The sequence below is a fragment of the Fukomys damarensis genome, unplaced genomic scaffold, assembly GCF_012274545.1.
Source record: "Fukomys damarensis isolate Sample0158 unplaced genomic scaffold, DMR_v1.0_HiC HiC_scaffold_37, whole genome shotgun sequence".
Classification (NCBI taxonomy): domain Eukaryota; kingdom Metazoa; phylum Chordata; class Mammalia; order Rodentia; family Bathyergidae; genus Fukomys; species Fukomys damarensis.
The window spans coordinates 9,342,423-9,367,931 of record NW_022900949.1 but is presented as its reverse complement, the minus strand read 5'-3'; the positions used below and the strand labels follow the sequence as shown (position 1 = coordinate 9,367,931).

Below are 25,509 nucleotides of genomic sequence, written 5' to 3'. Positions count from 1 at the left end.
TTCTCAAAGGGCCCCTGCAGTGGCCTGGCTTTGCCCCAGAAAATCCATTCCGCCCCCGTTCAGCATGGGTTCAGTTGCATTCCATCTGATTTTTTTTTTAAAAATTGCATTAAAAATCTTATCAGAGAACTGCAGACGCAGTGCACCCCTGCACTTTGGGAGGCTGAGGCAGGAGGATCGCAAGTTTGAGTTTATCCTGGGCAGTTTAGGGACTTAGAGGACCCTGTCTCAGAATAAACAATAAATAAAAAGGGCTGGGGATGAAGCTCAGTGCGAAGGCCGTGGGTTCAATTCTCAGTCCTGGAAAGAAGAAAACTACAAATCCTTTCTGGCTCCCGGGTGACGCCAAACCTCTCTCCCCATCCCTTAGAACCGATCCAGCAGTCTCACCAGGGGGACAAGGCCAGGCTGTGGGGGTCCCTGCCCCCCACCTCTGGCTCAGGCCCTGTTAGGGGACCCTTCCTCCTCCTATATTTTCACTCCCTTTGGGCAAGTAAGTTAATCCTTTGACTTCTTTCTGGGCAGTTTTTAAAACTAGTACGTTGCTAGCTGGTTGTGGTGGCAGACACCTGTGACTTTAGCATTCCGGGAGGCTGAGGCAGGAGGGTGGCAAAGAGAAGACCAGCTGGGCAACTTAGCAATTTAGACCTTGCCTGAAAATATGAAATATGTAGCTCAGTCCTAAGGCTCCCATCACACACACACAAACCTAAATTTTAAAAAACTTTATGTCAGTAGCCAAGCTGGCTTAGTGGCTACTCAAAGAGCAAGGCAGTCTAGAAAAAGAGAGAAGCAATAAAAAGATTCAAACCGATTGTAAAACAATCCCAGCATTCAGGAGGCTGAGGCAGGAGGACTGCCTCAAATTTGAGGCCAGCCTTGGTTACATAAACAGCTCAAAGTCAGCCTGAACTACAAGGCTCACACACACACAAAAGTAAATTAAATACCAGGCAGGGTGTGGTAGCTCACACCTGTAATCCCACAATGGGGAGGCTGAAGCAGGAGGATTGCAGGACAGTTTGTGCATAATTAGAAGCTCTGATCTCCCTGCAGAGGCCAGCAAAGCCTGTGTGAATTCCCTGAGGCAGGGCCTGGGGTGGGTGGAGATCAGCAGGAGTGAGGCCAGGACCTTTAACCCAGAGTGAGAGAAAAGTCTATTGAACCCCCTACCCTCCCTTGGGTGTAGCTGGTGGGGAAACCTTTTTAAGGAGATCAGAGAGGCAGACCCGCCCCAGCATCACACAGGAGGGGAAGCCAAGGATGGGAGGACTGCTCTCCTTCCAGCTCCCAGAGGCCACCTCCCAGCCCAATCCCTACAGTGTGGTTCAATTCTCCCAGCTGCCGAAGGATCTTCAAGAACAAGACAAGGTGAGTGGGTGACCAGGACTCAGAGGTTGGCGGGGGGCTTAGGGCTTGAGCCCAAGGCAAGTGGGAGCCATTTAGGGTGGTAGGCAGGGAGGGTCATGACTTGGAAACCCTAGGACCTCTTTGTGTCCCCACATCATTTGCTCCTCTGGTGCTGGGGATGGCACCCAGGGCCTTGGCACTGAGCTATGTCCACAGGCTTCTTTTATTGTGAGACAGGGTCTCTCTGAGTTGCCCAGGCCGGCCTCCACCTTCTGCTCCTCCTGCCTCAGCCTCCCAGAGTGCTGGATGACAGATCCCCAAATCTTAGGGCCCCTGGTCCTGTCCGGGAGCCTCTTCGGGATTCAGGGGGTCAGGTGTGGAGCGAGGTCCCGGTCACGTGGTATGGGGAGGGGTCTGCACCGGGCACCACGTCCCGGCCAAAGCGCCTGTGTCTTGTCCCCGCTGCCCTCCTGCCACCTGCCCTTTCTCCTGGGCCCTGGCAGGCCTCTCCGACTGTGCCAGCTGTGCGTGGCAGGGGGCCAGGGCCATGTCTGCAATTTAGCAGCGCCGGGGTGGGCAGCCCGGGGCAGGAAGCAGTCAGAACACAGCCATTCATCCAACAGACGCTCAGCCGTCACCTGCTTGCCCAGCGCTGCATAGATGCCAGGGAATTGGCAGAGAAGGGCACTGCAGGGCCTGCTGCCCTGGGGGAAGGGAGCCGGCCTGCAGCTTCCTGTTAGGCAGTGAGGGCCACGTGAGGAACGGGCCTGAATGGAGGTGGGAGAGATTGGAATTCAGGACGGTTAGGTGAAAAGCTGGGAAGGTTGCTGGGCGTGGTGACACATACTTGTGATCCCGGCACTCGGGAGGCTGAGGCAGGAGGATCGCTTTGAGTTCAAGACCAGCCTGGGCTACAGAGAGTTCAAGGACAACCTGAATTACATAGCAGACCCTATCTCAAGTAAAAAAAAAAAAAAAACTGGGAAGGTGACATATGAGAGAAGATCAGAGCCGGGTTGTGGACCTCTGGGATAGAGGAGAAATCCCAGGAGACGGGCACAGCAACGCAAAGGCACTGGGGCCCCACGGAGCTGGTATCCGCGTGGCTGGAGCAGAGGGAGCAAGGCGAGGAAGGGGGGCAGTGAGGGGGCCTGGGCCCTGTGGGCTGCAGGAAGGACCTGGGCTTTGGCCCCAGGGATGTGGGAGCCCTGGAGGGCTGAGGGCAGAGGAGGGACTTCACAGGTTCACTGTGGCTGCTGTGGAGATGACAGAAAAGCAAGGTGAAGGATGCGGGAGCCAGAGTGGTCTGTCATCCCAACACTTGGGAGGCTGAGGCAGGAGGATCACAAGCTTGAACCCAGCCTGGGCAATGTAGAGAGGTAGTGAGATCCGGTCTCGAGACTTTAAAATGGGCTGCGGACGGAGCTGGGTGCAAAGGCCTTGGTTTCAATACCTATTATTGTGTGTCCCCCCCACCCCTGGACTGGCGAATGGGCTTTGGGGGCGGGACCCCCAGCAGACGCGGAGAACCCGGGTGTGGAGGAGGGGCCACGCACAGGAATCACTGTCCCCGCCCCACCCGACAAGGCCCCAGGGAGGTGCTGGGAAATTGCACCCCGAGGAGTCGGGCGGATGGGGGCCCCCGGGTTCGGCCGAGGGTGCGGGTGCCCTCCCTGTCTGGATCCGCACCCCAAAGCCGGGGTGGGGGTGGGGAACGGGCAGGGGAACCCTGCGGCTCCCCTCTCTCCCAGAGGCCCGCAGGCGGTTTTGATCATCTGAATCTCACTGCGAATCACCTGCGAGTAGGGTCAGCCTTGCGGCAGTGGCCCCAGATGCAGTCCTCTGCCCGTTTTGTTGTTTTTGTTTCACTACTGAAGATTGAATCCAGGGCCTGCACCGAGCTAGCCCTTTATATATATATTTTTTATTATTATTTATTTTGAGACAGCGCCTCCCACTATGGAGGCCAGCCTGGCCTCAACTCCTGCTGACCCTCCTACCTCAGCCTCCTAAAGTGCTGGGATTATCGGTGTGTGATTACACCACACCAGCATAGTTTTTAATTCTGAGACAGTATCCCACTGAATCTGCATGTTCTCCTGTCTCAGCCTCAAGGGTTACAGGCGTTCACACACCTGGAGTTACACACCTGCCTCTCTAGGTGATCTTCATGACTCAGCCTTCTCACGGTTTAGTGCTGTTTTCTGGTGTTTTTTTGTTTTGTTTTGTTTTTTTGAGGCAGGGTCTCACTATGTAGTTGAGACTGACCTAGAATTCACAAACTCACAGCGATCCTCCTGCCTCAGCCTCCTGAGTGCTGGAATTACAGGCGTGAGGTACCACACCCAGCTCATCTGGTTTGTTTTGTTTTTGAGACAGAGCCTTGCTAAATTTTCCAGGCCTTGCTCAAACTCAAAATTCTCCTGGACTGGGTGTGGTGCTGCAGGCCTGTACACAATCCCAGCACTCTGGAGGCTGAGGCAGGCGGCTCCCCTCCAATTCAAGGCCAGCCTGGATTATTCAGCAAGGCTTTGACTCAAAAAACAACGGGAGGGCTGGGAGCTCAGTGGTTCCGCCGCCTGCCTCACAGGCACAAGAACCCAGTTCCACCCCACCCCCCAAAACAGGAATAAACAAAATTCTCCCACCCCAGCCTCCCAAGGGGCTGGGATCACAGATGTGTGCCAGCCTGCCTGGTTTATGTGTCACTATTTGTTTATTTTCCTTTTTGGCAGTAACAATTTTTTTTCCACTAAGTGTATTGGTACTTTTTAGGGATACAGTACAGTTACATTCATCATTGGGATCTTGTACCTTTACATGACAGGTCTTGGTTCTCATTTTTCCCCTTGTCCCTGCCCTCCCTTCACCCCCTCCTCCCTTCCCTGTTTACAAAGACTTTGTTTCCACTTTTTAGTTTTCTCACATTTTTTTCTTTCCCTTTCTTGCCTTTCCCCTGCCCTTCCCACTTTCACCCACATAAGTGTCCTTATCTAAAGTGGAAGCCAGAGCCGGGGATTTAGCTCAGTGATCCGCCACCTGCCTTGCAAGAACAAGGACCCAAGTGTGATCCCGGGTGCCAAAAAAATAAGTAAACAAATAATAAAATAAAATGGAAGCTGAAAACTAGGTTCCCATGACTGGGCGTGGTGGCGCATGCCTGCAGCCTGTCATCCCAGCACTCGGGAGGCTGAGGCAGGAAGATCACTATGCGTTCGAGACCAGCCTGGGCTACACAGTGAGTTCCAGGTCAGTCTCAACTACATAGTGAGACCCTGCCTCAAAAAAACAGAGTTGAACATGGAGGTGGTTCCACGATTTTTTTATACCTTCAGTGTGGCCACTAGAACATGCAACTGCGTCTGACACTAGCTCTCACATATCGGACTGTGCCTATCCTAGGTGGTTTTCTGTTTGATAGGAAAAAAAAAATTTTTTTTCAATCAATACCAGGGATGGAACCCAGGGCCTTCGCACTGAGCTACATCCTCAGCCCACTGTTTTTTTCTCTTTTGGGGTCTTCTTGCAAAGACGCTACATTGGCCAGGCAGGGAGCTGGAACTCACAGCCCCTCAGCCTCCCGAGTGCAGGCTGGCGGGCGTGGGCCACTGGCCGGGCTCTCTCCCATCTGTGCCTGGGGAAGCCGAGCCCAAGCCCAGGTCTCCCCATCTCCCCACCGACCTCTCTAGGTAGTGAGCCCCTTCCAGCCCCCAGGTTCGCTGGGCCAGGGAGGCCGGGTCTCCTCCAGGAAACAGTTCAAGCAGGAAAAGACGAAGCCAGCCTCCTGCAAGTGCCCGGGGACGCAGAGACCCCAGCCATCCCTTCTCCTGTCCTGCGGGCCTGAGGCCCAGCTCCGCCCGAACATCCTCACCAAGGACCTCCGGGAGACCTTCGCTTACCAAAACAAGCTGGCAGCACAGACCGCCAGAAGTGAGTGTCCCCTCGGGGTGGCGGCCCGGGGCCGTGTCTGGGACTCGCTAACTGACGCTGCCCTGTGGCTGTGTCCCTCTCTCCTCCGCCGTGGTGACAGAGCGGGAGCCAGGCCCGGTGAGTAGACACCCGCACTCGGGGCGCCCGGCGGTGGGGCCCCCTGAACTCGGGAAGGCGGTCACTCACGCAGGGTGGTGACCCTTCCCGCCGCAGTGGAAAGGCCGCAGGTGGACCAGCGGGACAGTCCGGGGCCAGCAGAGTCGGGGGGCTGATGCGATTCCCTCCAGAGGGCGCGGAGCCGCGGGTCCCGCGCTGCTGAACTTGGAGGCAAAGTCGGAAGAGGAGGATTCAGGTAAGGACCCTACTGGGAGCGAGAGGGAGGGACAGCGTGTCCGTGGCCGGACCCCTGCTCAGGCGCCGCTGTCCCTGTCCAGGAACTGACTCGGCAGAGCTCTCCTCCAGCTCCTGGGAGGACCTCAAGGAGGACTTCACCAAGGCCCCCAGAGGGCAGCAGGTGAGACCCCGGCGGGCACCACCTGCTGGTGAGAGGCGTAGGGAGGGAGGGCAGGGGACAGCCATGCTCTCTCGTCCCTGCAGGCGCTGGACCGAAAAGCCCACCCATTCCTGAGGCCCACGTGAGTGTCTGCACCGTAGGCTGCCCATCTGTCCCTCTGGCCCCAGGGCTGTACATTTCTGTCCCTTTCCTGTCATCACCAGGCCATCCCCTCCAAGCAGAGTGACTTCACTCGAACCTCACTCCCTGTTCCTTTTTTTTTTTGGTACCGAGATTGAACTCGGGTCCTTAGGCAGGCCACCGAACCGCTGAGCTAAATCCCCGGGCCTCCCTGTTCCTATTATAAGCAGTTCCGGGTTCGAGGGATTGGGGAAGGAATTGACCTGTAAAACAGGAGTGTGGAGGCAGCTGTGTTAGAGCTCTACACAGACAAGTGAGGTTGGAGGAAGGGGCATAATAGTTGGGACCCTAAAGGATGAATAGGAGTTTGCTGTATTAGGCAAAAGGGACAAGCATATGGTTTGACGGAGGGAAAGTATTTGGAGGAGTGTGGTTAGGATTTTGCAGGGAGTCTAGAGGGAAGATAATGGCCTGAGAATAAGGTTTCCTAATATCTAGAAAAAAAACAAAACTGCTTTTGAGCTTGGTAGGAGGCTCTCGCAGGGCACAGGAGCCCCCCCACCGACAGGCGGGGCTCCCCAATTCCTCCCTCCCGCTCCTCTGCAGATTCCAGGACCCTGAGGTCTTCGGGAAAACGTGGCTGCGCCCAGGCGCCCCACGGGGCCAGTCCGAGAGCTTGGGCTTGCCCTACAAGGTGCAGAGGCTGCACATGCTGCAACATGGGCACCACGTCCTCGCCACGGCCGTGAACAGCCTCACGCGCCACGTGTTCACCTGCGGCCCGGGCGGCCTCAAGGTGTGGAGGCTGGGCGGCCGGGAGGCCCAGGACACCTTCCCCCAGAGCCACCTGCATTGGCCCATCCAGACCCCGGGCGCCTTCCTGTCCACCTGCATGCTGGCCCCCAACGGCAAGATGCTCTTCGCCGGCGGCCACGGCCTGTCGGGCGTGAATGTCTGGGACCTGCTGGCGCCGGACTTGCACAACCCAAGCCAGCTGTCCTGCGAGGGGCTCTCCTGCCAGGCCCTGGACGCCGACCTCAAAGGCAGCCTGGCCTTCGCCGGCTTCAGCAACGGCACCGTCAGGATCTGGGATGTCCGGGATCGGAACGTGGTCAAGTACGGCCTGAGGGGTGACGGGAAGAGGCCAGGCAGGGACTCGGTGCCCTCAAAGCCCAAAAGGGGTTTCACTGCCTTGGATTTGCATTTGGGAACCTCAAAGACATTTCGATCTAGGCTGGGCTCATTTTTTAGAATCAAGACATTTCTACTTGTTTGCCTCAGTTTCCCCATCTTGACAGGGAGTGACAGCCCCAAAACCAAATGATTCTTTTCATTTAGGTGTAGCACTGGGCTATGCCCCTAGCCCTTTTTAAATCTCTTTGAGACAGGGCCTAATTCATTAAATTGCCCAGACTGGGCTTAAACTTGCCATCCTCCTGCCTCAGCCTCCTGAGTAGCTAGGATGGCAGCCCGTACAGCTCAATTATTCAAAGAATTCTTGTGCCAGGTGTGGGGGTGCATGTCATCCCAGCACTCGGGAGGCTGAGGCAGGAGGATCCCTGTGAGTTCGAGGCCATCCAGATCCTGTCTTAAAATTTTTAAAAAAGGGCTGGAGATGGAAGTTCAGTAGCATTTGGCCTTCATGTCATCCCAGCACTCGGGAGGCTGAGGCAGGAGGATCCCTGTGAGTTCGAGGCCATCCAGACCCTGTCTTAAAATTTTTAAAAAAGGGCTGGAGATGGGAAGTTCAGTAGCATTTGGCCCGGGGTGGTGAAATACCCAGGAGCACAGCCGCAGAGTCCCACAACGGCATCTCTCCTGAGCAGAGACCTCCCTGGCCGGCAGGGTGAGGCCAACAGCGTGGTGATTAAAGATGACACGGTCTGGACAGGGGGCCTGAATGTCCTGCCAGGTGCCAGGCCCTGGACGCCGACCTCAAAGGCAGCCTGGCCTTCGCCGGCTTCAGCAACGGCACCGTCAGGATCTGGGATGTCCGGGATCGGAACGTGGTCAAAGACCTTCCTGGCCGGCAGGGTGAGGCCAACAGCGCGGTGATTAAAGACGACACAGTCTGGACAGGGGGCCTGAACGGCTGTCTGCAGTGCTGGGACCTCAGGGCAGCTCGCAAGTCCCAGAAGCATCTCTTCAAGTCTCAGATCACGAGCCTGTCGCACAGCCTCTGGGAGGACTGGCTGCTCGTGGGCCTGGCCAGCGGGCAGCACTGGCTGCAGTCCACCCTCAGGGGCCAGGCGCACGCGGCGGGGCACAAGAACGGCGCCGTCCTGGGGCTCAAGTTCTCCCCGTACGGTAAGCGCTCCACCAAGTCCCCACCTCCAAGGTGCAGCCCCGCCCTGCCCTCCAATGCCCCGGGGTCCTCAACCGCAGCAGGAGACCAGAGAGAGACTGGGTGGCCTCTCCGGTGTCTCCGGAGCCTGTCTGTGTCCCCAGGTCAGTGGTGGGTAAGCGTCGGCACGGACAAGCTGACCACCATTCACAGCATGCCCGCGGGGTACACGGAGTTCCAGCTGCTGGAGAAATCCTGCACCACCTGCTGCGATGTATCCGCCAGCAACAAGCTGATCGTCACGGGCTGCCAGGCCTGGGCCTCTGTGTACCAGCTCTCCTACTGAGGCCTCCCGCTGTCACCGGTGCGGTGCGGGCTCCCGAGGAGGAGCAGAGAGGTTGCCAGGCTCCCTGCAGTGTGCGGCCGGGGGCCTGGGGACCAGGGTGTGTCCCACGAAATAAAGCAAAAGGGAAAGAGCAACACTGGTGTCTCTGTCCCTGACAGGCCGCTTTCTGCCACACACTGTTGGAGAAGGGGGCCGAGGGAGGTGGTGACCATCACTTCTGGCAGGGATGGGGTGGGGAGTGAGGTTCTTCCTGAGTCTCTGGGGACCAGGAGGTGACTGCCTCAGGGGACGCTGAACAGAGCAGGGACATCTGTGTTGGTCACCAGAGTGCTAACATGGGACGGGCAGTGGGGTGTTGTACACAGTGCTGATATTAAAACTGTTGGTAAGCTGGACGTGGTGGCGCACTCCTGTAATCCCAGCACTCAGGAGGCTGAGGCAGGAGGATCGCTGTGAGTTCAAGACCAGCCTGGGCTACACAGCGAGACCTTGTCTCAAAATAAAGTGGAAAAAATGGGCTAGGAATGAAGCGTGAAGACCCCTGCCTGGTTCCATGCCTAGCACCACAAAAATAAAACCACATCTATATTTTGTAAATCAAATATGCACTGATGGAAATATTAAAAGCGGTGGAAAGTTCATCTCTGCCACAGGAGGTGTCGGAGGTCTCCCCGAGATCCAGATCGTGCTCCAAGTGGCCACTTGGGTGCCTATCAGCCCGCTTTAAGTGAAAGAATCGGGGGTGCTTGCTGCTGGGCTCTGCCTGACCATCCTGCCCGTGACCTCCCATTACCAATCCTGGTTCCAGGATGGGTTCTCATCCCCTGCAGTCACACAGGAAGGTGAGAACCAGTCTCGGTCTGTCCCAGGCCCGCTGTGATAAATACATTTATTCCCCAGAACCCTGGGCCCACTGACCCCACCCCAGCAGGGAAGGGAGGTTGTGGGGGGCTTCAGCCGGTGAGCACTGGGGCCTCAGTAGACCACTTCATACACGGTGGCCTTCTTGTCCCCGGAGCCTGTCACGATGTATTTGTTGTTCCTGGAGATGTCACAGCTCAGGACAGAGGAGGACTCCTTAGACTACGGGGCAGGAGAGAGGGAAAGGAGAGGTCAGGTGAGGACAGCCCACGTTAGCTCAGCCGGTGCAAAGCTCCTGACCTCCAGAGGACGCGGAGGAGGATGGGACCCATGTGCGCCCCTAGGTGGGACCGTCACCAATGCCTCTAGTGGGAGGAGGGCAACATGTCTTCTAGAGATAGATAGGTAGACGGTCCCAACTAACGGTGGCTTGACTCACGGCGGCTTGAGTTTACCACAGTGAGTAAGGTACCTGCACGACTGCTGTTTGTCATTTTGGACAGCGTTGGATAAATTACATCAGCTATCCAACACTTTTTTCTTACAAGATAAAGACTGCTTGAGGTGATTTTCCCCAACTGTAGCCTGACAAAAGAATTGGCTACCTGTATTAAAAGGCACTTTCAAAAAATGGTTATTTCTGGGCAGGCGCAATGGCGCACACCTGTCATCTCAATACCCAAGACAGGGCGGGGGATTTAGCTCAGCGGTTCGGTGGCCTGCCTTGCAAGCTCAAGGACCCAAGTCCGATCCCTGGTACCAAAAAAAACACAAAAAACTGTGTTTCCTGTTCGTTGTCGTTAGTTTTTTACAGCTTTTGTTTCCCCGCTCCCCCCTCTTTCCGTCCCCACCCCCTTGGATTCCAGGCCCGAACCACCACACCAGCTCATACTACTCCATAACCCCCTCCCCTACCTCCCCAGGGTATGATTTTTTTAAAAGACAGTAATTGTCAGCAAGGGTGTGGGGATTCCAGAACCCTCCCCTGCTGGTGGGAATGTAAAATCTGGGAACTGCCCAGTTCAACGGGCTCATGGGAAATTCCCCTCCAGAGCATCTGCCCAAGACAGAGGGAAACTGGGAAAATGGTACACAGATGTTCAACACAGCACATTTCCTGGCAGCCAAGGAGGGAAAAGAACTCAGTGTCTACAGAGGAACGAAGGCCTCACACAGTTAGGTCTGTCCACACAGTGGAATATTACACAGCCAGGAAAAGGAGCAAGGCTGCGATACTTGCCAGGACGCTGTGCTCGGTGAGAGATGCATCTGTCATGCCTTGCTTTAGCAGTGGCATAGCACAGAGGTGCGCAGACCCGAGGTAGGGGTCAGGTAGCAGGAGTGCGGGGGGCAGTTCCTGGGGTACCTGGAAGATGCTGGCTCCGTATGGTGTCCTCCAGGCATTGAGCAGATTGTCCTTGCCGGTACTCACGAACCATCGCCCTGGGGAAGCAGCAAGCTGAGGGACAGGGTCTACAGACCTAAGAATGTCCTCCCCTGCTCTATTTTTTATCTCTTGTGGCTCTAGGAATCAAACCCAGAACCTTCAAGTGAGCTCCATCTCCAGCCCTCTTTAAACTTTCAATGTTGAGACCAAGTCATGTGAAGTTACCCAAGCTGGATTCAAAACTGGGACCCTCCTGCCTCCACCTCTTAAGCAGCCAGGATGACAGGACTGCTCCGCCACACCCGGGCATTGGCTCTGTTGAGTGAGGCCCTGGGTTTGATCCCTAGTACATCCCCCCTCCAAAATAAAAGTCACCAGGCATGGATGTGGCACTCTCCTGTCACCCCAGCACTCCGGGAGGCTGAGGCAGGAGGACTTTAAGTTTTGAGCCCAGCTTCCAAGAGCACCTGTGGGGACCGGGGCAGACGTACCACAGGAGGCAAACTTCAGGGAGAGGACACAGCTCTCATGGAGGTGTAGCTGGTACTTCTCAGGCTTGCGGACATGCAGGATCTCCACATTGCTGCTCTCCATGCCCACGGCCAGCCAGTCCTGGTTGGGGCAGTGGCCCAGGGAGAAGATCTAGGGCAATGGGAAAGAGACAGCTCCTGGGCCCTTACGGATATTTTATTTTGGTGCTGGGGATGGAACCCAAGGCCCTGCCCTGCTAGACAAGCAAGGGGAGCACACTCTAGCCCTTTGATTTTTTAAATTTTATGTTTTGGGGCACTAGGAATCAAACGCAGGACCTTACACTTGTGAGGCAGGCAGCAGAACCGCTGAGCTAAATCCCTGGCCCTCTTTAATTTTATTTTGAGACAGGGTCTCACTAAGTTCCTGAGTTGCCCAGGCTGGGCTCGATCTTGGGATCCTCCTGCCTCAGCCTCCCAAACAATTTGGACGACAGGAATGCTCCTCCATCCGGGCTCCTGGAGCCCTGTGGGGGTCAGGGAAGCTCCTGACCTGTAGGGGCCGGCAGGGGAGGGGGCCACCCTCTCCCACATCAGCCCCGGCGGACAGCAGCAGCTGGCAGGGCCAGGCAGGAGCACAGCAGGCTCTGTGCGTCGGATCATTAATATTAATCAGCATTACCCAGAAGCCCCGGGCTGCATATCCATTATCCACTCCTGGCGAACAGCAGCCTGGGAGGGAGCAGGGAGTGGTGGGAGGCCAGAAGGACGGGGATGGTGGCTCCCTTTAACAGATGGTGGAAGCCAGGACGGCAGGGGCCCAAGGTCACACGGCAGGGAGTCGGTCAAACACAGAGCCTGGGAGACAGGACTCTTGAGATCCAGTCTGGAGCTCGGCTGCTGGCCTCGCCTGCTTTTGGGGTTTCAGTGTTTTGAGCCAGGGTCTGACTGTGCAGCCCAGGCTGGCCTCGAACTGGAGCCTCCTGCCTCGGCCTCCCGAGTACTGGAATGACAGGCGTGTGCCACCAGGCCTGGCCAATACTTTCTTCGTTTTGATGTGAAAGGGCTCCAAGTTCTCCCAGCCCTAAGCATCCAGGGGGTGAGGCTGTGACCCACCCAGGCCCCGGGAAGCTCCTCACAGATGAGGTGTGTGCGGCAGTGACCCGGAGATTTCCAGTGTAGCTTGCAGGAGGAACTCAGTGCTCCTTCCTGGCCACACAGGAAAACAGCTGAACGAAGTGGGGAGGGCCAGTGGGACAGGAAGTGCTCCCACAGGTCCCCAGAAACGGGCATCGTCCACTCAAGCTTCAGGGGACACGGCATGGACAGCTGTGTCCACCTGCACCTCTGAGTTCACTCGGGAGGCTGAGGCAGGAGGATCATGAGGCCAGCAAGGGCTACAGAGGGAGGCTGAAGTCATCCTGGACTACATAATGAGAGTCCGTGTCGGGGAAGAGAGAGAGAGAGAGGGAAAATCATCAAGCCAAAGAAGGCAGCAGAAAGGATACTGAGTTGGAAGAAACCAGATATCTTGACTTGTAGTCATCTTGGTGCTCTGGGAAGCTGAGGCAGGAGGATCTCAAATTCAGGCCCAGCCTGGGCAAATTAGTGAGATCTTGTCTCAAAATAAAGAATAAAGCTGGGTGTGTTGATGCATGCCTGTCATCCCAGCACTTGGGAGGCCCAGGCTGGAGGATTGCCATGAGTTGGAGGCCAGCCTAAATTACACAGTGAGTTCAAGGCCAGCCTAAATTATAAAGCAAGATCTTGCCTCAAAAAAAAACAAACAAAACAAAAAAGAGAGCTAAGGATGTAGCTCAATGTGAAGGTCCCGGGTGTGATCCCCAGAACCACAAAAATAGTACAGAAAGAGTTTGGAAGATAAGTCACGTGTCCGCCCCCCAGCCAGGTTTCAAGGACGGAGAGCAAAATCCTAGGTGGGTCTTGAAGGATGAGGGAGGAGTTCACCAATCGGAGAAAGAGGGGGAAAGCATTTCATCCAGAGGAGAGAAGCCTAGAAGCTTCCCAGAGGGTGGACAGGGGAGGGGCAGAAGAAACGGAGTCACAGGCCAAGGACCTCCCGCCCTACCCCGAAACCCTGGCAGGCAGAACCTGCGTTTCCGGTGCCCCAAAACCCATCCCTGACCCTAAGGAGTCCCTGAGGCATCTGCGGCGCCTGCACCGGGCACCTCACCACCCAGCTCCTAGCCCAGGTCAGCCTCTGTGCCTGGAGGGCCCCCAACCCAAGGCATCAGAGGAGGGAGGCTGGCTGGGAAGAGAAACCAGCTGTGTGGAGAAACTGGGTGAGGGAGCCGCTGGGCTGCAGAAAGATGGTCGGAGGCTCTCCACACTCCCAGCTTAATAGCAATTCAGGTCTAAATTTCTCCGCAGTTTGGGGGAATTAAAGTGGAGGACTGGTGAATTTGTATCCTTTTTAGGTTTCCAGTACTGAAGGTCACTAAGCTCCAACCCCTGCCCTTTCTTATTTTTTGTTTTGAGACAGGGTTAGCTGGGTTGCTAAGTTGCCCAGGCTGGGCCTGCCCTTGAGATCCTCCTGCCTCAGCCTCCCAGAGTGCTGGGCTGATAGGGATGGTTTGTTTGTTTTTGGTACCAGAGATCAAACTCAGGACCTTGGGCTTGTCAGACAGGCGGCGGCACCACTGAGCTACATCCCCCGGCCTGTGGAAGAGGACACTGACAGCAGACATTTAGCCCCATCTTGTGTCTGGAAATGGGCGCCTCCAGAGGGTGGGAAGGGAATCGGCTCCCCCACTGCCAGTGGCACCTGCGAGCTGAAGTCGTGCTGTTGGAGCTGGCGACCCTCCCGCAGGTCCCAGCAGCGCACAGTGTTATCCAGGCCACCTGTCCACAGCCGCGTGCCGTAGTCCGAGATGTCAATGCAGCTGGCCCCGTCCGTGTGGCCCTGGAACTGCCTGCAGAGAGAGGCCGGTTCCCTCCTGGCATCAGAGCCGCTGGGCCGCATGCGCCGGGGCAGGGCCTGGCTAGGGTCCCAGACACTCACACCCACCTGACCATGGTCTGATTCTGCAGGTCCCAGACCACGATGTTACCGTCGCTGCAGCAGGAAAAGCAGACCTTGGCGTCGGGGCTGACGGCCAGGGCGTAGCAGGCAGGCGCTGACGAGGTCAGCTCGGCCTTGATGCGGGGTGTGGGCGCCGCTAGGTCCCAGATGGACAGGGTACTGGCCTCGCCGCCCACGATGAGGCTCCGGCCGTCCGGCAGCAGCTTGCAGGAACGGATGTAGTTGTCCCGGTTCTGGGAGACCCCAGGAGAAGCCAGGCTGAGGTTGGCCCTCCTGGCCATGGCTCTCCATGAGACCCACCCAAGGGTGCCTCTGCCCTGCCTCAACGCGGCCCCACCCTTAGGTCTTCCACAGCTCCAACCCTTGGGGCTGCAAGGCCTTCAGGATCCTTAGGACAAGCCACGCCCCTTAGGGATGCAGGCCACGCCTTCTGGTGCCAGCCCTGCCTTGGTTTTACCGGTAAACCCGCCCCTTTGGAGGGCAAAGCCCCACCCCTTAGCGCTGTAAGCCCCGCCCAGGCTTCATGGTTAGCACCACCCTAGGTTTTGCAAACCACGCCTCTTAAAATTGCAGGTCACACCTTAGCTTTTTTTTTTTTTTTTCCCCTGGTACTGGAATCAAGATCGAACTCAGGACCTTGCACCTTGAACTTGAGAAGCAGGCAGCAACACCACTGAGCTAAATCCCGGCCCGATTACGCCCTATTTTATACCAGTTATGCCTTTGGTAAGTCCCGCTCCTTAGGGCCGTAAGCCCCACCCTGGTCTGTAAGTCCCTCCCGATTGGCCCGTACGTCCTGAACTGTGTGTGGTTGAACTGCAAGCCCCGCCCAAGTCTTGCGGAGCCAGGGCCCATTTGGGGCTGCGGGCCACACCCTCCTCACCAGGCAGTCCAGCTGGGCCACCGGTGTCTTGGCGCCCGGCTGGCCCACGTCCCACACCTTCACGCAGCCCTTGCCGCCCGTGTACACGTTCGCGGGATCCCCGCGCCCACCAGCGCGTCCGAGGGGAAGGGCACGGGCTGCATCTGGCCGTCCGCGGACACGTGGAAGGAGTAGGCCCTGCGGGGACAGGGACAGGACAGGGCCTCCGCACTGGGCCCAGGGGTTCTGCCTGCACCCTGCTGCAGCAGGGCCAGGGGGCTTACAGGGTCGAGGTGGGAAGGCTCTGTCCCGGAGCTTGGGCCCCTTGCTTTAAGGAAGCCTTTGTGGCCCACGCTTGCTGGTCACCTCAGCACTCTGGGAGGCTGAGACAGGAGGACTGCAAGTTCCAGCCCAGCCTGAGCAACTTAAGAGACTTAAGAGAGACCTTGTCTGAAAATAAAAAATAAAAACGGCTGGGGATGGAGCTCAGTGTGAAGCCCTGGGTTCCGTCTCAGGGACCAAACACCACGAAAACAACAAACCAAAAGAACTGAACTTAAAGGCAAACATTTCATTCCTGACTGTGGTGACCACGTTTCAAGGTCCCAGACCACCCCGAGGTGAGGACTCTCAAAACAGGAAGGCAGGAGGTCCAGGGCCCGCGGGCCGGGGCGGGAGTGCCAGCTATACCTGGGGTTGGCTGTTCTCAGGGCCGGCGTGGCGTCCCCTTCCCCAGCCGGGACAGCGCTAAGTGCTTCCTGGGGACCCAAGAGGCCAGGGCAATCCAGGAAGCCCACAATGTACCCCATACAAGGACCCAAGAACAGGTGGAGGGGACGGGACCCATACTCACGGCTTCCCTCCTGGGACAGCAGGCAAGGAGGAGACAGAGGAGCCTCGGAGATGGGGGTGTGACTCAAACGCCACCTGTGGGGACACCAGAGCAGGTCCCTGCCTCTGCCAAGTCCCCTGCTCCATCCCTCCCTCCCACAGCAGAGCTGGTTCCAGTGGACAAGTTTTGGGGTTCCTAGAACCCCAGGGGAGAAGGATCCATCTGATGTTCAGATTTGCTCTAAATCGGAGGTCTGCAAAGCACAACCTCAGGACCCACCCAGGCCACAGCTTGGCTTTGTAAAGAACCTCCCAGGGCCGGGCACTCTGCTCCTTATCATGCAACCTAAGAGCAGCCGTGCGCACAGCCACAGGTGCTGACTCAGGCTAAGCGTGTGAACCACTGAGACCCTCAGGCATCCTCCACATGTGCTTGCCAAGCCAGGGCCCCTTCTCGGGCCCCGTGCACCTCTCCTCCTGGCCCCCAGGAGTCCTGCTGGCCCCTGCCTGGTGTCTCCACCCTGGGGACTCACCATGGGCGAGCGTCCGTACACCACAGAGCTGCTGACCTGGGGGGACAGGTGGAGGCTGACGTAGGAGCTGGGCACAGAGAGGTCCCCGTTGAGGGTGCCGTGGGAGCCCAGGCTGAAGGACGTGGTAAACGGGCTGGACAGAGTCAGGGGGCTCCTCAGTGCTGAGTGAGAAGGGTCAGGTCTTTAGACTGAACCCCAATCCTAGGCCCTGCTATCTTTCTGCCATTGTATGAACTCCTACTCATTCTTTAAAACCCAGACCCAGTGTCCACCAGTATCTTACGAAGGCTCTTGTGCCTCCTCCCCCTCTGGGCCTCTGTCCTGTGTCTCTCCTTTCATCCCAGCCACCGCGATCATACAGAGCTGAGAATCTAGGGAATACTCCAATCCCCAACCAGGGTCTCACCCAGGCTGTCTGTGGACGGTGCCGGCTTGGCCGCCAGCTGACAGAGGTGACCGGCAGAGCTGGGCCCAGGGGTGGAAACTTCCTGGGGTGGGGAGGAGTCACAGGACTTGGAAGCAGGAGGGCTGGTGGGGAGGTCACTCTGCAGAGAAGAGGGGGGCTGATCGGCCACCAGGCACCTTGTGGCCCACGGACCTGGGCTGAACCCGTGTGGGAGAAAAATCGGGGGACATGGTGGACAGACGGTGTCCAGGAGACGCCCGCAGGTGGGCAGCAGTGCATGTGCAGCTGTAGGTCTGTGCTCTTCTGGGAGCACAGCCCCAGCCCTTTCTTAAAAAAATTAATTTTTTGAGGCAGGGTCATGCTGAGTTGCTAAGTTGCCCAAACTGGGCTTGAGTTTGTGATCCTCCTGCCTCAGCCTCCTGAGCAACTAGGATGACAGGCATATGCCACTGTGCCGGGCTTTATCTGGGTCCTTTGGGGGGAGGAACTGGAAACTCCGGAGTGGGCTCACCAAGGGGCAGACGTACAGTAAGCTCTCAGGCGGAGGAGTCTGGGGTCTAGGAGTCTGGGTGCTGTGTGATCCTGGGCCGCACAGCTGTCCCTAGGCTGGGGGAGTCTGAGGGAAACGGGCACCAGCCAGACTGCCACCCGGGCTTCGCGTCTCAGTTCCTCCTACTTGAAAGGACTGCATCACAGTGCGGAGCGGTGGCACACGCCTGTCAGCCCAGCACTCTGGGAGGCTGAGGCAGGAGGATCCCAAGTTCCAGCTCAGCCTGGATAGCTTAGCGATCTGGTGAGACCTGGTCTCAAAATGAAAAATAAATAGGCTGGGATGGAGCTCAGTGCTAAGGCCCCGGCTTCTACACAGTACAGAGGGAGGGAGGGAGGTGCTATGTATCCCGTTTGTGTCCGATTCATCTTCCCACACCCAAAGAGGTGACAGGGAGGGTCTGAGTGGACTCCCGGGGGGCTCCTGGAGGAGAAAGGACCTGCTCCAACCCCCCTTAAAGTTTCCCTGGAGGAGGAGGGAGGAGACACTTAAGCTAGAAGGAAGCCCCAACCTCTGGTGGTTGCCATGGCAACCTGTTGGCAGGGGAAGCCTAGAAACCGACAATCTCACCCTGGGTAAGTGCAGGGCAGGGGCCTGGGGAAGATTTGGGAGAAAGTAAGCCCTTGGACACCCAAGGGCAGATCTTGGATGGTCCAAACTCCTGGCATTAAAGCCACGAGGAGGCTGGAAAAGCTCCTGTGTTAAAATCTCTCCTTCTGGGACGTCTGGGGCTGGGGCCACTGGCCTCTGAGTGGCTCTGGAGGACTCAGGCGATCCTGAGGTCCGCCTCGCTGGTTGCCAGGGCTCAGGCTGTGTTTATTTCCCCGGGATTTCCTACTTATTGCAAGTGGTCCATGATTCCCATGTAAGGTGGTGAGTTGCTCTCAATATTTATTTTTCCCAGCTTAGTTACAAAGTTGTCATCTTAGTATTTACTGAGTTTCAAGTAGGCTGCAGGAAAAATGAGGGGCAAAGGGTCACCAGGAACGGCAGCCTGCATCAGAGCCCCAGGATGAGGCGGGCACGGTGGCCCACGCCCATGGTCCCAGGACTCTGGGAGGCTGAGGCAGGAAGATGGAGGGTTTGAGTCCAGTCTGAGCAGCTTAGGGACCTAATGAGACTCTGTCTCCAAATAAAAAATAAAAGGGCTGGGCATGGAGCTCACTGCAGAGGCCCTGAGTCCCATCCCCAGTACAGCAAAAAGAAAAGGAAACAAAATCAGACCCCAGGCTGAATAAATGAACTCTTCCAGCCGCCCCAGTCCTTACCAGGATGAGATCTTTGGCTCTGGGGATCGGTGAGCCCAGGCTGGAGGCCAAGGAGGCCGGGCTGTCCCCAAGGTCCCGCCGGGCAGGGATGCAGGTGGCTGCCTTTCCACAGGGCGTGGCGGCCGGGCTGGGCGGCCCTGAGGGTTGGTCCTGGGTGCATGGGGCAGGGCAGCGTGGGGCGGGGAGACGATCCCTCCCGCTAGTCCAGGCACCACCACGAGGGGGCGCAGCCCCACTCCAGGGGGGGGGCCCATCCCAGAGTGGGGACTCACCTCATCCACTACCAGGTTGTAGTCGCTCTTGTCTTCATCACTTTCCTGGGGGACACAGGCAGGAGAGGGACTCAGCCTGCCCACGCGCCCTCCATACCCCAACATCTCCTTGGAAAGGACTGGGATCCCCTGGGCTCTGCAACCATCTGCTGGTTGGAAGGGAAGCCTGGGGTGTCCCAGGGCCCCTTAGGCTCCCTCCAGGCTGCTCTCCACGTTGGCCCAAAGAGATACCCTAAGGCCTCTCTCTGCCTCTGCTCTGTATCCTGCTGTGGCTCCCTATTGCTTCTATGAGAGAGAGACTGAGCCCCGGTCCGTTTGCTGGTGGGGAACGGGAAGCCTAGTGGGGGAAGGTGGGGTTAGACCTGGAGGCGCAGGGCTGTCTTGGGGATGTCTGCTTTGGTGGCAAACCAAGAACAGCCTCAGGTACAGCCTGCAGCCTGGAATCCAAATCTGCCCGCTGGATAGGTTTTCTGGGACCTCCTGCCTGTGCCCAGGTTATTTCGTGTTTTTCTCACACCCAGGGCCTTCACACTGAGCTTCATCCCCAGCACTTTGTATTTATTATTTTAAGTTAAGGTCTTGTTTAGCTGCTAAGTTGTGCAGGCTGGGCTGGAACTTGCGATCCTCCTGCCTCAGCCTCCCACAGTCCAGGGACAACAGGCGTGTGCTATACCTGACTCTGTGCCCAGGGCTTTCAACCCAGGGCCAGCCTCACCCATCCCAGGCGAAACGGTCCACTCGTCAACTGCACCTTCAGCTCTGATTTCTCCTTTAATTAAAACTAGTTGCTGCTCTTTCTAAACCAAGCTGGGCTATAAGAAGAAAGGTGCCCGGCTTCTCTGAGAAGCACACTGACCCACCGTGAGCCAGCCGGCAGCTAGGATCCGGCTGAGGAGCTAGAGTCAAGGCTGGCACACAGGGCTCATCCTGATTGGCTGGTGCTCTGTAAGCAATGGGGAGCCATGGAGGAATCTAGAGAGAGGGTCACATGTACCCACCCTGGTGTCCTGACTGCCCCCAACTCACGTAAGGTCCTGACAGGTCTTTGTCCTCCGCTCTCTGCTTCCCGCTGCCCCCAGGCCCACTGGGTCGCTCCTCCTCCACCAGACTCTCAGGGGGTGAGGGGGAAACGCTCTGTAGGGAGGCAGGGGCCGGGGGGAGGGAGGTTCAGGACCCTGGGGTCCCCAACTGAAGGGCGGTCGCCAGTTGATAATTCTTCCCCTTGCTGCAAGAACAACCCACAGCCCAGATGGGGAAACTGAGGCCTCAGGACAGGCAGGGCTGCCCGGGCAGGAGGACTCAAGCTGGCCACCGCATGGCCCTGGAGAGCAGAGACCCTGGCAGGGCCGGGCGAGGCTGGGAGGGTACAGGCTACAGGTGTGGATGCCAGGCAGCTGTTATGTTGAGAGCCTCAGTGACACATCAAAGTGTGATTTTTCTATCTCAAGACGGGGTTTTGCTACATAGCCCAGGCTGACCTGGAACTAAAGGACCCTTCTGCCTCAGCCTCCAGAGTGCTAGGATGACAGGCGTGCGCCACCGCACCTCGCTTCCCGCTTGAAAGATTTAAACAATAACCCTCCCGCGGTCCAGGGCTCTTCCGTAAGGGTCCTGAGCCACCCGGCTTGGAAAATGGGGCTGTGGGTCTCACTCTGAGGCCCTCGGCCAGCAGCAACCCAGAATCCATGATCACTCAACTTACCGGGCTCAGGGCTCTCTCCACTGGCAGATGGTGGGGGCAAAGAAGAAGAGAGAGTCAGGGTTTTACATCCCATGGCGCTGGGGGTACAGCCCTCCACATTTTATCACTTTGGGTTTTTTTTAGACACAGTCTCACTACGTAGCCCAGGCTGGCCTCAAACTTATGGCGACCCTCCTGCCTCAGCCTTCTGAGTGCTGAGATCACAGATGTGCCCCCACACCTGGCTCTCTCTACAGTTTATAAAGCCTTCTTCCCAGCTCAGAATCTCCTCGTCCTCCACATCTCTGTAATTCGTGGATTGTCTCCTCCTGACCCATTTTAGACAGACGCCCAGAGACAGCTAGGGATCTACCCAAGGACACACAGCACAGGGTAAGGTTGAGCTGCAGTCCCGCAACTGCTCCTATTCCTTCCTCCCATCAGCCCCTGCGCCAGGCTGCCCACTCACCTCTGGACCCCTCGGCCTCCATGGCCACGCGATCCTCCTTGGTGGCCGCCACCAGCTGGGCCTGGGCAGCCAACGCTCCAGACAGAGCGAGCAGCCCTGTGGCACTGCCACCCACCAGACCAGCAGGGCGAGGGGTGAGGGGCACAGGGGGGGTGTGGTGGGACAAAGGCTGGAGCTGCTGCTGCTAGAGGGAAGAGGGTGGGCCAGGGGCGGTGGGGCAGCACCGGGCCAGGTCTGAGGGGGTCGCCCTGCCCGGGGCTCCCAGGGAAGCCACAGCCCAGGCCCGCTGCCCACCCGCCACCCGAGCGCTAGCCCTGCTGGTGCCAGGGATGGGGGTGGCAGAGTCCCCGCAGAGAGCAGACTCACCCCAATAAGGCTGCTCAGCTCCCCGACTGTCACCTGCTTTGCCCGTTCCACGGCCTGCAGTACTTGCTGCTGGTGCTACGAAGAAGCGGGTGGCGGGGGGCTGCACGGTGTCCTCAACCCGCCTGCACACCAATCCTGCCTGCCGCTTTTTAGTCTTTCTTTCTTTGGCTTTTGGGCAGTACCTGGGATGGAACTCAGTACCTTGCACTTGCCAGGCAGGTGCAGTGCTACTGAGCTTTTTAAATCTTATTTTTGCCTCACAAGTGCAAGATCCCAAGTTCGATCCCCCGTATCAAAAAATAAAAGAAATCTTATTTTTGCAGCTCTCTTTTTTTTTTTTTGTCTTTTGAGACAGGGTCTCACTATGTAGTCGAGACTGACCTGGAACTCACTGTGTAGCCCAGGCTGGTCTCGAACTCACAGCGATCCTCCTGCCTCAGCCTCACGAGTGCTGGGATTATAGGCGTGCGCCACCATAATTGGCTTGCAGCTCTACTCTTAAAAAAAAATTTTTTTTTTAATTTTGAGGTAAGGGCTTGCCAAATTGCCCAAGCTGGCCTTCAGCTTGAGATCCTCCTGCCTCAGCTACCCAAGTAGCTGGGATGACAGGCGTGTGCCACTATACTTGGCCGCTTTTTTTCCCCCCTCTCTCCCTTTTTAAATGAGATACGCATACAGGAAAAGAAAAAAAACATATAAGTACAAACAGAGCTAATAATTACAAGCCAGGCTCTCCCCTGGGCACTCCTGGCATCTGAGAACAGCAAAGTCTCTGCGGGTCCGTCCTGGGCACTGCAGGGTGCTGAGCACGGGCCGCAGGCTCTGCCCACCGGGCCAGGAGCAGCCAGTATAACACCAACAAACGTCCCAGGAAACAGCCACGGTTAGAAATCAGCACCCATGTGCCAGCTCCAGGCCAGGGCATAGAACTGCCAGCCAGGGAGCCCGCTCTCTTCTCACCCTGCCTTTTCTCCACCTTTCTCACCCCCAGCCTGCCTTTCAGAAGCTGCTGGTGCTGTGCTTTCTGAACGACTTATTTTCGGGCTCCTTCTCCCCCTGCTGCATGTGGCTGGCTTCTTTTACTCCGTCCAACTGTTTTTTGTTTTGTTTTGGTGCCCGGAGGCTCTGCACATGCTGGGTGCAAGCTCTACCGCTGACCCACGCACCAGCCACGAAATGAAATGGATACATATTTAATGCAAGGCTGGAGCCGGGCCTGGCAGTACACCCGTCATCCCAGAAATCTGGGAGGCTGAGGCAGGAGGATCACAAGCTTGAGCTCAGCCTGGACAACTTAGCAACTTAGCCTGACCCTGTCTTAAGACATACAAAAGGATGCAGATGTAGCTTAACGTGAAGGCCCTGGGTTCCGTCCCCAGCACTTAAAAAACCCCAAAAATCTAAATACCAAGGTTGAGGGTGTGACTCCGTGGTGAGCACTTGCCCGGAACGTATGAGGCTCTGGATTCCATCCCCAGCACACCCTAAAAACATATTCTGCTTTTGCAGGCCCAAGGTCTCTGTTGTAACCGCTCGACTCCACCATTGCAGTGGAAGGCTGCCACAGACCATGCTACAGGAATGGCCACGTCTGTGTGCCAATAAAACTTTATTAACAAAAACAAGCAAAGGACTGGGTTTGGCCCTCCAGCTGATTCCTGTCCTAGGGGATGGTAGCTGCTGGGGCAGATGTGTTCCTTTTTTCACTCTTTCCCAAAAGCCTTTCATTCCCGTTTCTTGGAGGTCTCACCCTTCTCGGCCTGAGCCCCTTTGACCCCACCCTCAGTAACAGATGCCAGAGAAACAGAAACCATCTATTAAAAGGTCCCGAGGCTGGCGTGAAGGCCACAAGGGCTAACTTTGGTTCAGCAATTTCAATAAGGTACTCACACAGTTATTGTACATCTTTGCTCATTCTTTTTTCTGGATCGAACTCGGGACTTTGCACTTGTGAGGCAGGTGGCGGCACCACTGAGCTAAACCCCGGCCCTAATTTCATCTTTTTAAAATGGCTGTGTTAAAAACCACGTAAGAAAGTTTACCATTTCTGAGCACCCGGCTCCGTGGCATTGAGTGCACCCCATGGCTGTGCACCACCCCGTGTCCTCTCGCCCAGCCCGAGTCGCCTTCCAAGCCTGCACCCCCCCCCAGCTACCTGCAGAGGCGCTGCCACCTTGTCCTCACCTCCTGCGTCAGGAACGGAATGATCTGGGCGCAGATCCCGCTCAACCGCTTCACGACCTCAGCCTGGCAGGGGCAACAAGATGGGCATGGGGGCGGGGCACTGGGGACCCTCACCCCGGCCTCCGGCTCCCAGGTGAAAAGCATTTTCAGAACCAGGTGGGGGAGGAACCGACACCTCTGAGTGTAACAGGGAAACAGAGGCTAGCAAGTCTCAGGCGGGGCGGATTCTCCAGGTGGCCTGGAGTCCCGGGAGGCAGAGGGAGGCAGAGACGGCCGGCCACACAAGCTCTGTATCAGGTTTGCAGGAGGCGGCAAGACAGTGCTGGGGTCACTGACAAAAGGAGGGGCCGGGCCAGGGCCCAGAGGCGAAGGCTGTGCCTCGTGCCATCCCGCCTGCTGTGCCTGTCCTGAGTCTGGGTGTGCACAGACTGTCTCTCCACGCAGGCCAGACTTGACCCTACCCCTTGTCCTCAGTCCCACTCTGTGGGGCTCTGTGGTCAGCACCCACGGGCCAGCACCCCAGCCCCTCTGAACGCGTCAAACCAACAGAGCCCTCCACACCTGGGAGAGTAGGCTGGGGTGCCCCACAGGCACCCCACTCCCAGCCACCCTCGGGAAGCCTCGGGGGATTGAAGAGCTCCTCATCCCCCTGGAAGCCACCGATCAGCCTCAGGGTCTTGACATTAACGCGTGAACCCCAGGGTCAATTTCAGACCCTGAGGTCCGGCTCAGAACCGCTGGAGTCTGGCTCAGAACACTGAGATCCAGCTCAGAACCTCGGGGACAGCCCCAGAATCTTGGGGTCCATCCTGGAACAGGGCAGCCTGCATGGCATCAAGTAGAGAACAGACTCAGGTCCTCCCAGCCAGCCCACCGTGGTGGATCTCGGAACCTCCAAAACTAGCAATGGAACCTCAGGGCCCATCAGAACTTCAGACTCACTGGGCTGGAAAGAACCCCCAAGGCCACCTATCCAGCCCTCTCCTGGGACAGAAGTCACCCCACAGCCCTCCTGACCCTACTGCTGCTACGGCTCCTTGTCAACGGAGACACCGGGCTCGTGTCCCCTGGCCAACTCCAGCTGCGGGCCACTGTCCCCAAATGCTGAAAAGCACGTTTTCCTCAGAGACTAAAATCTGCTCCTCCGTTCCCAACTGGGCCCTCTGTGGAGATTTCAGGACAAGCCGGGTCACCTCGGTCCCCAACTGCCTATGCATGAGGGCTCCCTCCCAAGGCCTCCAGACCTCGCAGCCCTGGGACAGGGGACCCCACCACAGTACCTGTTTATGCATCTCAATGTTGAGCCCGTAGGACATCTCGTAGTACTGCAAAGGAAAGGCACTGGCAACCTCCGGGCCGGAACAGGACCGGACCCCAGCTGGGGACACCGGTGCTCCCAACGTGTGAAGGCCAGACCCGGGGCCCGGAAGTGGGACCAGAGCTATCAGGGTGCATGTGGAAGGGGTCCCCAATTCCCCCCTCAGAGAGGCTGCCCTGAGACCCCAGCTCCAGGGAGCCACCTGGGGAGGGCCTGGGCCAGAAAGCCAGGGTCCCAACCAGCCCCGGGCCAAGGAGGGGAAGAGGAGGCGGGAGAGGGCAGGGAGAGCGGCCACCACCCCAGCCCGGCGGCCTGACCCTCACCATGACATAATGTCGCTGCATCTCCGTCTTCTCGCTGGCCAGCTTCTCACATTCCAGCTTGAGGCTGCCCAGGAGAGAGGACGGGGTCCCCACGGGCCACGTGGGCAGTTCCCAAAGTGCCAGGGGGCGTCTCCCCTCCCC

The 25,509-nt window shown here is 57.4% G+C and overlaps 2 protein-coding genes across 2 annotated transcripts; one reads left to right on the top strand and one right to left on the bottom strand.

Moving 5' to 3' along the window:
- The first annotated feature begins 1,263 nt into the window (after positions 1-1,263).
- Positions 1,264-8,677, top strand: Tle6 (TLE family member 6, subcortical maternal complex member). The gene is made up of 10 exons (XM_010635104.1): positions 1,264-1,371; positions 5,040-5,280; positions 5,381-5,397; positions 5,494-5,632; positions 5,715-5,794; positions 5,878-5,915; positions 6,521-6,935; positions 7,834-8,221; positions 8,363-8,573; positions 8,604-8,677. Exons 1-9 carry the CDS (start codon positions 1,264-1,266, stop codon positions 8,542-8,544), a joined length of 1,608 nt encoding a protein of 535 aa, XP_010633406.1. The 3' UTR covers positions 8,545-8,573; positions 8,604-8,677.
- A 742-nt stretch (positions 8,678-9,419) lies between these two features.
- Positions 9,420-25,472, bottom strand: Tle2 (TLE family member 2, transcriptional corepressor). The gene is given in 19 exon segments (XM_010634856.3): positions 9,420-9,627; positions 10,772-10,848; positions 11,284-11,434; positions 14,048-14,195; positions 14,291-14,538; positions 15,189-15,277; positions 15,280-15,365; positions 16,021-16,094; positions 16,532-16,692; positions 16,938-17,076; positions 18,756-18,905; positions 19,028-19,072; positions 20,054-20,161; positions 20,730-20,749; positions 21,178-21,361; positions 21,544-21,618; positions 23,728-23,790; positions 25,008-25,052; positions 25,369-25,472. Coding segments are annotated over 19 exon segments (1,992 nt in total). The 5' UTR covers positions 25,390-25,472; the 3' UTR covers positions 9,420-9,519.
- Positions 25,473-25,509: the final 37 nt, after the last annotated feature.